The following is a 10,745-nucleotide window of genomic DNA, read 5'->3' on the forward strand; positions in this document are numbered from 1 at the left end:
GCTTGGCCTTTCTTCTAGGCTTGGTCCATACAGAATGTTCATGAGCAAGCCATCATTCTACTTGGAAAGGGCCTATGAGAACTTTACTGTGTGTCAGTGCCAAGTGTTAGGGGAGGACTTGCTGTGTTCTTCAGGTATGTAATATGGTCACTGCATTTGGAACCTGGCCTTCAAATTTCAAGCCTTGGCATTTAAAAGCCTTCTTACTGACAAACTTAGATTGATACCAAACTTGATGGTGCACATCAATATCCCAGCCTCTGGGAAGTTATAAACTTGGGATGTGGCAACACATCTGCTGACATAGGGAGAACTTATTTAAATAAAACAAAATAAAAAATTCTAAAATGGGAGTGATAAAAATAATACTTTAAGAACCAAGATAAATGGATACTTCATGGGATGTTATAGAACACCACGTGGGATAAGGGAGATGAGAGGAATCAGCTGATATGATTGCTTGAAGGCAAAGTGACTTTCTGTTGAATAATTATATTGGCTTATATGAATTGAAAATAAAGAGTTGGCTTAACTGTGACATTTTCATTCATGTTTATAATACTCCTTGATAACATTTAGTCACCCTGTTGCCTACACTTTTGTTCACTTTCCTGTACTGTATTATTACATTTTTGGTTTGTTTCTGGAACAATGGATTTCATTGTGACATTTTCATACATAAATATAATTGCATTTTATCCACATTCACATTGCTCTTTGATGTCCTCTCACCTCTTATTGATTCCCCTTTTCCATGGAAGAAACTTTGTCATATTTATGTACATATATATAAAGTATATATTTAAATGTAGATTACATACATAAGCAAAAATCTTTTTATCTCCTTTATCCTTTCATTTGTTTATCTTTCATATTTTTAGACTCTATTCTTCCCCACATAGTTCTCCTCCTGCTTTCTCATAAGAGAAAAATATCTCTGTGTGTTATAATATGTATATAGTTTATACATGTAATACACACACACATTTAGATCTAGGTACTGCAATGAGAGACATGAAGTCTTTTTGACTTCTACTTTATTTTTCTTAAATTGATATATAGTTGTATCCTTTTAAATTTAAATTTAAATTTTATTTATTTATTATTATTTTACTTATTCACTTTATGTCTCACTCATTGTCCCCCTCCTGGTCACCCCTCCCACAGTCCTTCCTCCATCCCCCTTCTCCTTCTTGAGCAGGTAGGGGTTCCCTGGGTATCCCCTTACCTTGGCACATCAAGTCTCTGTGTCTCTAGGTGCATCCTCTCCCACTGAGGCCAGGGAAGGCAGCCCAGCTAGAAGAACATATCTCACATACAGGCAACAGCTTTTGGGATAGCCTCTGCTTCAATTGTTCAGGATCCACATGAAGACCAAGCTTCTCATCTGTTACGTTTGTGTGGGAAGGCCTAGGTCCTGCCTGTGTATGTCCTTTGGTTTGTGGTTCAGTGTCTGTTAGCCCCAAGGGTCCAGGTTAGATGACTCTGTTGCTCTTTCTGTGAAGTTCTCATTCTTGTAGGCCTGCAATCTTTCTTCCTATTCTTCTGTAAGAATCCCCAAGCTCCATCTATTGCTTGGCTGTGGGTTTCTTCATCTGTCTGAGTCAACTGCTGGGTGAAGTCTCTCAGAGGACTGATATGCCAGACTCCGTCTGTAAGCATAGCAGAGTATCATTGACAGGGTCAGGGATTGGTGCCTACCCAGGGGATGGGTCTCAAGTTGGGACTGTTATTGGTTGGGCCTTTCCTCAGTACATTTCTGCTCCATTCCCCCATTCTTGCATTTCTTGTAAACAGGATAAATTTTGTGCTGAAAGTTTTTGTGGGTTCATTGTATCCATTTTTTAGAGGTGCTAAGTTTATTTTTTTTTATCATTTAACATTTTGCTTTACAGTTCTTTGTGTGTGTAAATAAGAGGACAACCTGTGAGAGCTCTTTTCATTTGGCATGTAGGTCCTGGGTGTGTACTCGGGCCATCAGACTTGGTGACAATCTTACCTTGGCTGAGTCATCTCATCCTCAGCAGTCCAATTTCATTCATTTTTACATAGCTTTGTTGAGAGAGATACAGGCACTATGGGGGACAAGAGACTGCTGGAGAGGGCCAAGGAATGTTTGTTGCAGGAATTTCTGTCAAAGTAAGAGGATGCCAGTAGGGGTGAGGTCCTTTCCCTGTTGACTTTGCAATTTGTCAACTCTGCCTTTGGACACGTGAATAAACCTGTTCTGGGGACTAAGTGTCGTCTCACTGGGGCCAGGAGATCAATGCAATGACACATTGGAGGTGCTGCATCACAGCGGGCTGGAGGGAAAGAACAGAGTATGCTTGCTCCATGAAGCTACATTGTGACGCAATGCTTCAGTGTGCGACAGCCAGTCAGCCTTCTTTAGGATTGCTTTAGCAGAAGAGAGATGCCCTTCCAGGGTAACATGTCTTTGGGGGGAAGTCTGATTCTGTTTTCTAAAAATCTAGGAAGCCCGAGGACACCATGAATGGCACACAGCTCAGGTGCTTCTGTCGGGTGAGCTGAGGTCCTATCATGGTTGTGCCACCTCTGCTGTTTCCTGTTTCCCTGTCTCCTGGTGTTGTCTGGGCTCCTATAAAGGAGCATCACTCACTCATTGTCTTAAGAAACGGTAATATTATTGCAGCTCTAAAGGTTGGAGGTCCAAGGTCAAGAAGTCAGCAGGCTGTTTTCTGGCGAGGTCTCTTTCCTGGTTGCCAAGTAGTAGCCTTCTGTCTGTACATGGCTTTTCCTCTCCATGTGTGCAGGAACAATGATTCTGGTCTCTCTTCTCTAGTTTTCGTAAGAAAATCAGTCTTATGAGATTATAGTTCTACTCATATTTAACCTTAACTCCGTTCTTAAAGATCCTATGTCAACACAGATTAGAACCGAGGTTTCAGCTTCAGCATATGAACTTTAGAGGCAACCAACACCATTCTGCTTCCCAGATACGGATCCTTGAATAACATCCTTTACATGTTTGCCTCAGCCTTTTCATTCCAGTGAGTCTGAGATTTGCATTCTTCTAGTCTCTCTCTCTCTCTCTCTCTCTCTCTCTCTCTCTCTCTCTCTCCTCTATCTCTCTCTGTCTCCCTTTGTCTCTCTGTCTCTGTCAATCTTTCTCTTTGTCTCTGTCTCTCTGTCTCTATCTGTCTCTGTTTCTCTCTGTCTCTGTCTCTCTCTTTCTCTCTCTCTGTCTCTCTCTCTGTTTCTGTCTCTGTCTCTGTCTCTGTCTCTCTCTCTCTCTCTCTCTCTCTGTCTCTCTCTCTCTCTGTGTGTGTGTGTTCATTTATTTACATGTAAGTGGAATCTAGAGGTCAATGTTCAACATCTTCCTCAATTTCTCTCAACTTTATTTTTGAGACAAGGTCCCTCACTGATGTGGCTAGACTGGCTAACAAGACAGCTCCAGGTGGTCCTCCTTCCTCTGTCTTCCCAGAGCTGGGACACAGGTATGTTCCACTGCACTTACCCTTTACTTTTCTGTTACCCATGGGTTCTAGAGAACTGACCTTCATTCTCATGCTGTGTGGCACACACTTTACAGAGGGGCTATTTCTCCAGACCCTGTATCGCTTATACATAGCACTCCAGAGATAGCACTCATTCAGTGAATGGGAACTGCACGTATGGTTGTTTGGATCTGAGTTAGAGTGGATCACTCAGGGCTGCTGTTTGCTGAAGGCTAGAGAGAACAAAATCTTCCTGTGCCCTTATGAACTTGTTTAAGTACACAGACACCATGAATTCGAGGGCCAAGAAATTTAACTGATTTGAACAAACGCTCCTCTGGTAGTTTTAGGTCCTCTGTTAAGAATGTTGCTGTTGCTGGAGAGAGGACTCAGGGGTGAAGAGAACATAATACTGCACCCACATGATGATTCACAACTCCCTGGATCTCCAGTTCCAGGTTGTCCAATGCCCTCTTATGGCCTCTTTAGGTAGCTGCACTAATGGGCACATACCAACATGTACATGCACACATATAGTTTAAATTACATATAAACTTTTTTTAAACAAAGGAGAATGTCTCCAAAGATTTGACTATCAACTGCTATCTGTATCAGAAGCTGTGTCGGCCCCTTGCTAAGGCATGCTTTCCCCAACTGTTTGGTGAAGAACTCTTGTTTTGTTAATCCTATTACATACACTCAGAAACTGAGGCTTCCTGCATCAGTGCAAACAGTCTCACCACCGAGAGTCCTATCATCCCATAGCCTCAAAATCCGTCAAAGGAGGGCATATCTTCTCTCCATCAGCAGATGCATCCTGCTTCCCTCTAGCTTCCAGGCCCCACCTCAGCTGCTATTTCCCAGAAGCCTTTGCAAGACTGAGGAAGCAACCTCTGGGGATATGGCTGACACTGGAAGTTAATGACTATCAGTTGAAACAAAACACTTGTTTACATGTTGCCATCATTAGAGGCTCCAGCCTTACCTCTGCTGGGCCTCCTGCCAGATGTTTGGAGGGGCTTTTCACAAGCTGTGCAGTTTACTAAATACAAAACACACTTATTAAGGCCTTTTAGTATTAGGCGGTGCAGCCCTGATAACCGGTAATTGAATTTCTTCATCTGGGAGATAAAGGACCAAGACAACTCTCAGAATCTGCTCAGCTGGGAACACAGATGGTTGCTGGAGACTCGGAGCTCCTCTTCTTAAACTCCTGCAGAGGAGGGCAGCGTGGTTCAGTGGTCCTTCATGGCATGTGGCTCCTGGCAGGCGAACAGTTCTTCCTGAGGCAATCGGGGGAGACTTCATGGGAAAAGTGGCTGGAGCCCTTGATGTTGAAGGTAAGTGGAGATTCTGCAGGCATGAAAAGGACTACCTCATGCCTCAAAAGAAGGTAGATTTACTCTATAGTCCAAGATGTCCTGCCTCCTCCCTCAGCATCCCCTCCCTCCCTTTGCCCCATGCTGGCTTCTATTTTCCAGAAGATTACAAAGCTGAGGAACTGAAAGGACATACTCAGAAGCACAGAGGCACAAGAAGTGAAGCACAGAAAGCAGCTCTCATGACACCAAGGACCCCCTTGTCTGACTGCTGACCATCTGGACCAGTGGCTCCAAGTTGTAGTTAGACACCAGAATTGCTCCAGAGGCTTAAAAAGTTACTCCCACCCTGTGTTCTAGTTTGTAACCTTGCTCCAACATCCGCATGTTTGCAAAGTTTTTCACACTGTCCTAACATATGGCACAAGTGAGGATGGATCCTAGCATCTCAATGAATTCCTGCTGTCTCAGACTTTGGACAAGTGCATCTGGGAGAGCCTTTGGTTAAGTCTTAGATTCGTTACCCTGTGTGACTGCAATGCAAGGTGGGACTTTCTGAGTGCTCAGCCTTGAGGGCAAACATTTCCCTTTGGGCTAGCGAGGCGTGCGAGGCACCCCTTTTCCTGTCAGAACCTGTTAGGGAAAGAATTGTTTGCACAGGGAACTCTACTTTGACCAGGTCCAGACCCCGTCAGTCACAGCAGTAAACAAACTCCAATAGGCCTGGCGTCTTTATCTGCATCATTCCTACTGCTGACTTTTCAGCTGAAGGAAAAAAGAAATGGTGAATTATTCAAGATCGGGGAGATCGGATTTTGTAACTGTGAATTGTAAGATGGCTGAATAGGAAACTATAGTGGCCTATACATATTTTATTCCTATGTTTCCACTTTCTTACAGAAGATTTCAGTTTCGTTTCTCCCAAGCAAGACTGCTCACTTTGACATTCCCCGGGTGTCTGTAGTATGAGGCAATAATTAAATATCAGGTGCATAAGTTGCTCTTTAATTTGACATGTGTGCTCCAGGCAATAACGGCACGCAGTGCCATGTGGGAGTGTAATTGCTAAGGAATAAAATCTTGTAGCGGGTGAGATCATTGTATCAGGTACGGCGTGACAGCTCATTTGATCATTATGCCCAGGCTAAAGAGTTTGCCTAATTAGTTTCCATTAAAACTCACCCTTTAATCAAGAGTTATTCTTGCATAAAGAATGTCACTCGGTCCAGATGAATGAACAATGGTTTCCCCTTGCGATGGACTCTCGGCTGCACCGAGATGCCATATGTTTTTTTCAAACAATCCACACCCAGCCCTCAGCTGGGAAACCCAAGCTAGAATGACTGGCATGGATGGAAGGGACGAAGGGCATTGGCAGGAAAAAGGTGGAGGTTGTCAGTCTTGGTGGGTGAGTCCTGAGAATCTAGGAGGCACGGTGGTCTGGAACTCTCTCAGGCTTCATCTGTAGAGGAAACGGGGACCATATTCTCTAATTGACTTGGTCACAGCTGCACAGAGAGTACCACAAAACTCATGCTGGGCGTCAGTGCTTGTGGCTTGCAGTCCAGAGCTTGCTCTTCTTATCATAGGCCCAGTTCAGTGACTCTCAAGCTTTTTAGGACGATAGCATGGACTTTGCCTGTTGACTCCTTCACAGTCAGGCTTTAAGAGAGCAAGAGTGAGAGTGGTCACTGCAGAGTCAGCCTTCCCTTACCTGGGCTCTACAGTCTATCTGATTTTCCTCAGAGTTCAGACTCTGTATCCTAATATCTGTGTGACCTTGGATAAGTCCCTTAACTTCTAAGATGTAGTTTTAATCCAAAATATAGAAGCTGTGGTATCTACCCTGTGAATAAAAGACTCCCCTTGGATTTCTGAAATTCAAGGTTCCTACTCTTGACTTTGGATTTTTATCCTGAGGAAATGCTTACCCAATGTTATGTGAAGTGTGACTGTTACAACCCAATCACTCCCCCAAATGCATGGGCCCCTAAATACCAATGACTCTCAGATTTCTGCCGTTAGGCTTGATCTTTTTACTTTTAATCTCATATGTCTCATTGTCAATTGGATCATTCCTGTTTCAGGAGACTCGCCTGATGTGAACTTATAGCTCATCTATTTTCCATTGTTATTTACTTTCACCACGACCACCCCCATCATTTTTTGTGCTGGTGATCAAATGCAGGCCCTTGAGCATGCTGGGTGAGCACTCTTCCACTGAACTACACTCCTAGTCTTTTGCTCTCAAATCTTTAAAGGACCTTCAAATACTGAAAATTTCAAGCTTAAGATCTCAGAACAACTCTTGCATGGAAAAAGAGGAGTGGGAAGTCCTGGTGCTAGACAGGGTAGCTCACCTAATCCGGTACAGTTTGACTTGGTTTTCTCATAGTTTGAATGGAGGAAAACATCCAAGACCCTTTCTGATCTGATCCTTGCTTGCCTCTTGCATTTTGACATTGCCCTTCATTGATCTTCACAGTCTTTGCTCCTGACAACACAGGCTGCAAACTCAGAAGACATTCTGTGTTTCTACTCATGACTCCTTGATTTGAGGTATCTTTTTTTCTTCTGCCTGGAATCTGTTCCCTATCCATGCCCTTCCTTCTGACCAATTCCTACCATCTTTAATGACTTAGGTTGAATCCTTGCTCTGGTGGCTTTAAAAAAACCAGCCCTCAGAGACTCATATATTTGAATTCTTAGTTCAATTATTAGAGAGTATCATGATTTGAAAGGATTAGGAGGTGTGGCCTCATTGGAGGAAGCACATCACTAGGAGATGGACTTTGAGGTTTCAAAAAGCCAATGCCAAGCCCAGAGTCTCTCTTCCTCCTGCTTGTGGATTCAGACATACGACTCTCAGCTGTTTCTCCAGCACCAAGTCTGCCTGCATGCAGCCATGCTTGCCACCACAATAATAATGGACTAAACCTTTGAAATGGTAAACAAACTCCAGATAAGTGCTTTAAAATTTTTTTTCTTTTACAAAACTTGTGGTCATGGTGTCTCTTCCCAGCAACAGAACAGTGATTAGAGTATGTGACAAGTTTTTTTTTTAATTTTTTTTGAGTTTCTCAGATAGAGTTAGAGAGTGATCTTTTTCTACCTACATCCCTGAGTTCCTTATATTGCACAAAGTCTATTCTATATTTCATATCTCCTAGCTTTCTTTCCTGTATTTGTCTATCATTTCCTCAGAACAACCCACTAGTTTGTTGATTTGCTTTGCTTCAGTCAACTTCAGCTCTTAATGTATTTCCACTGACTTGTTTACTTTAAGGATTTGTATTGTTTACACATAATATTTCTATTTGGTATTGTTTGTTGATGCCTAATGCTTGTTTCAGACTATAAGTAATTCTCTTTGTGTATCTTTAAGCGTATTTACCATATGTTATAACTCTGACTCTTTTGCTTCAGGTGTTCTTCTATTTTCTCTCATCACAGAAACTGTATCTTCAAATCCAAATCCATTTTTTTAAAATGACATAATGTTTCCCCGAGCCTGTCAGTCAAACACTTCGATAGTGTATAATGGGGAAAAGGTCAAGGTCAGGTGTAGGTGCCATAGGAGAGAATGTGAGTATGACCCTGCTGTGTCATTTGTTACCTATTGATTGCCAGGGTCTAGTGAGCTGATCGGCTAGGGAGGTAGGCACCTCTTCTCTCCCTCACAGCTTCATGTGCTTGCATTCTGAAGCTCCTTGATTGGCTGAAGAGGACAGCAGACCTTCTCAAGAGAAGACGGAATTCTTCAATCAAGAGTATAGTACTTGCCACACTCTCCTGGAATAACCATCATAGATGGTTTTAAAGAGATGGGAGCATGAATCTCAGGAAAGAAAGTTCAAGGAAGTGGAGGGGGATGGAGAGTGGGAGGGGAATGGTGAGGGGGAAGGGGGCAGGAGGAAGAGATAGCAAAAGAACTCCAAAGCATCCATCCATCCCAGCATCCCAGACCCTAGTTGGTCCTCCTTGGTCCACAGAGTTCTATGCAAATGCCCTTTCTCCTTGACACATGCCAGTCCCAGACAGCATTCCCAAGAGGCTCACACTATACTGTTATTATGCTTGGGACCTGCGTTTTCTTCTTGCTTCTATGGGTTTTCCAGTGTTAACTTTGGTAAAGAGAGAAAGAGCTATGTAACTACCTTGACTTAAATCAAAGCATTATACTTCATAATACTTGATACAACCCCTTCAAACATGTCCATTGCCTTAGTGTGCCGATCCCATGGTTAAAAGCAAAAGCTCTGAGGTTAGACTGTTTCAGCTGTCCCTTTGCATTTGAGAAAGGGTCCCGTAGATGAAGGAGGATCACCCAAGGCCCCCAGTGTAGCCCCATGGTTCACATCTAAAACCTGTGTAAACAGGGACAAGGAAACTGAGGTTCACTTGAAAACAGCATGTTTTGTACTTCTGAGAGGAAGAACAATGAAATGCAGGAAAGGGTCTTTTTCTGTTTTAATCTTTTAATTATGAACTATTTTTTGAGAATTATAGAAGAAATGAAGAGTTCCCATATGCTGAAAGGTCTATTTCTTTCTTAAAATCCTATGTGTGGTTTCTGGTCTGAGTGTAGGTTATTACAAAGGTTTGCCTGGCAAGCCTCATGGGGATCACTGCTCCGCCAGACTTATGCATAGAGTCAGGAAACCAGAATGAGCAATTCTGGAAGGAATTTGGTCAAGGTCTCCAACCTCCTGGTCCATCATAGTCATTCCTGCATTTGTGTTCCTACCCTAGGCACTTTTGTCCTTTCTTTAGCACCTCAAGCTTTAGTCAAGGCCCTTTCCAGGCGTTCTCTCTCTCTCTCTCTCTCTCTCTCTCTCTCTCTCTCTCCCTCTGTGTGTGTGTGTGTGTGTGTGTGTGTGTGTGTGTGTGTGTGTGTTAGGATGATATAACCATTTCTCTTGCTCTGACTGTACCCAGTGCTTTACTCCTATCCGGAGTGCATGTGACTGCTGGAGCCTTGGGTGTGAGTCTCTCGAAATGCTAAGAGGGTCCTCACACCTGCTGCTCCACTTGATTCTTCTCCCAGTTACAAGTGACGAAACTGAGCTGGTGAGATCCTTCTTTTCTCAGCACCAGCTCTTCACTTATGTCACCACTGTGAGTGACTGAAAGCAACTGTGGTCTAGATGTTACTTGAATGAGTCATCAAGAGTTACAGGGTGGGAAGCTTAGTCCTCAGCATGACAATGAAGGAGTTAGAAGAACATCACGAGGGGAGACAACATCAGACATAGATTTTTCCATCACTGCACCAAATTCCAAAGGTAAATAATTGGGAGTGGGGGCAGGGGCAGTGGTTCTTCTTACTCCTCATTTCCAGCAGTAGTTCATTCAGAGCAGATCATGAACCGACCACATCATGGAACTAGTTGGAAGTGCAAGCCATCAAGAGCTACACCAGACCTACTGAATCAGCAACTTTTGGATGGCTGACACCTGATAAATGTGGAGGGCTACAGTTGTAGGGGATTATTAAACTACTACCTGTATGTATTTCTTTGATTCTTTGTAGAACACATGTCCATTTGAATCATTATCATTCCTATAGCTCTATGTGTGGATGAACCACTAAAACAGTGGTAGTTTCAAGTTTCTGTCTGCTTATAAAAAGACATGGAATGTCCACTCTGTGTAAGGCATTGTACTATATACCAGAGATATCACCAGCCTGATTTTAGGATGTTCATAATCTAGTGTGTAAAGCATATATAAAAACATAATTCAACAGCATGTCACAAATCTAGTAGATTGTGGGAAAATATTATATAGAAAAGATGATTAAGCCAGGCCTGGTAGAAAAGGCCTACATTCTCAGCTATTCAGACTTGGGTGTTGAGATTGAAATTCAAGATCAGCCTGGACTACAAAGAGAGTCCAAGGCTACCCTGAGTGATTTAGTGAAACCCTAGCTCCCATCAAAAGTAAAGAAGAGGCAGTAACATAG

The 10,745-nt window shown here is 43.0% G+C and overlaps 1 protein-coding gene across 10 annotated transcripts in view; it reads left to right on the top strand.

Moving 5' to 3' along the window:
* LOC134485166 (uncharacterized) overlaps window positions 1-8,156 on the top strand; it is a 52,654-nt gene extending 44,498 nt beyond the window's left edge. For 3 of the 10 annotated variants that reach the window (XM_087610324.1, XM_087610325.1, XM_087610328.1), the window contains 3 exons: window positions 3,378-3,461; window positions 4,596-4,801; window positions 4,943-6,672. In XM_087610324.1, the coding sequence (XP_087466450.1) occupies window positions 3,378-3,461; window positions 4,596-4,801; window positions 4,943-5,055 (403 nt within the window). In that variant the 3' untranslated portion in view covers window positions 5,056-6,672. Of the gene's footprint in view, window positions 1-18; window positions 135-2,873; window positions 3,012-3,372; window positions 3,462-4,589; window positions 4,802-4,942 lie in introns of all 10 variants that reach the window. The other 7 variants (XM_087610323.1, XM_087610319.1, XR_015655327.1 and 4 more) reach the window with 5 other exon arrangements.
* Window positions 8,157-10,745: the final 2,589 nt, after the last annotated feature.

Source organism: Rattus norvegicus, chromosome 1 (genome assembly GCF_021556685.1).
Source record: "Rattus norvegicus strain SHRSP/BbbUtx chromosome 1, alternate assembly SHRSP_T2T, whole genome shotgun sequence".
In the NCBI taxonomy this organism is placed as follows: Eukaryota; Metazoa; Chordata; class Mammalia; order Rodentia; family Muridae; genus Rattus; species Rattus norvegicus.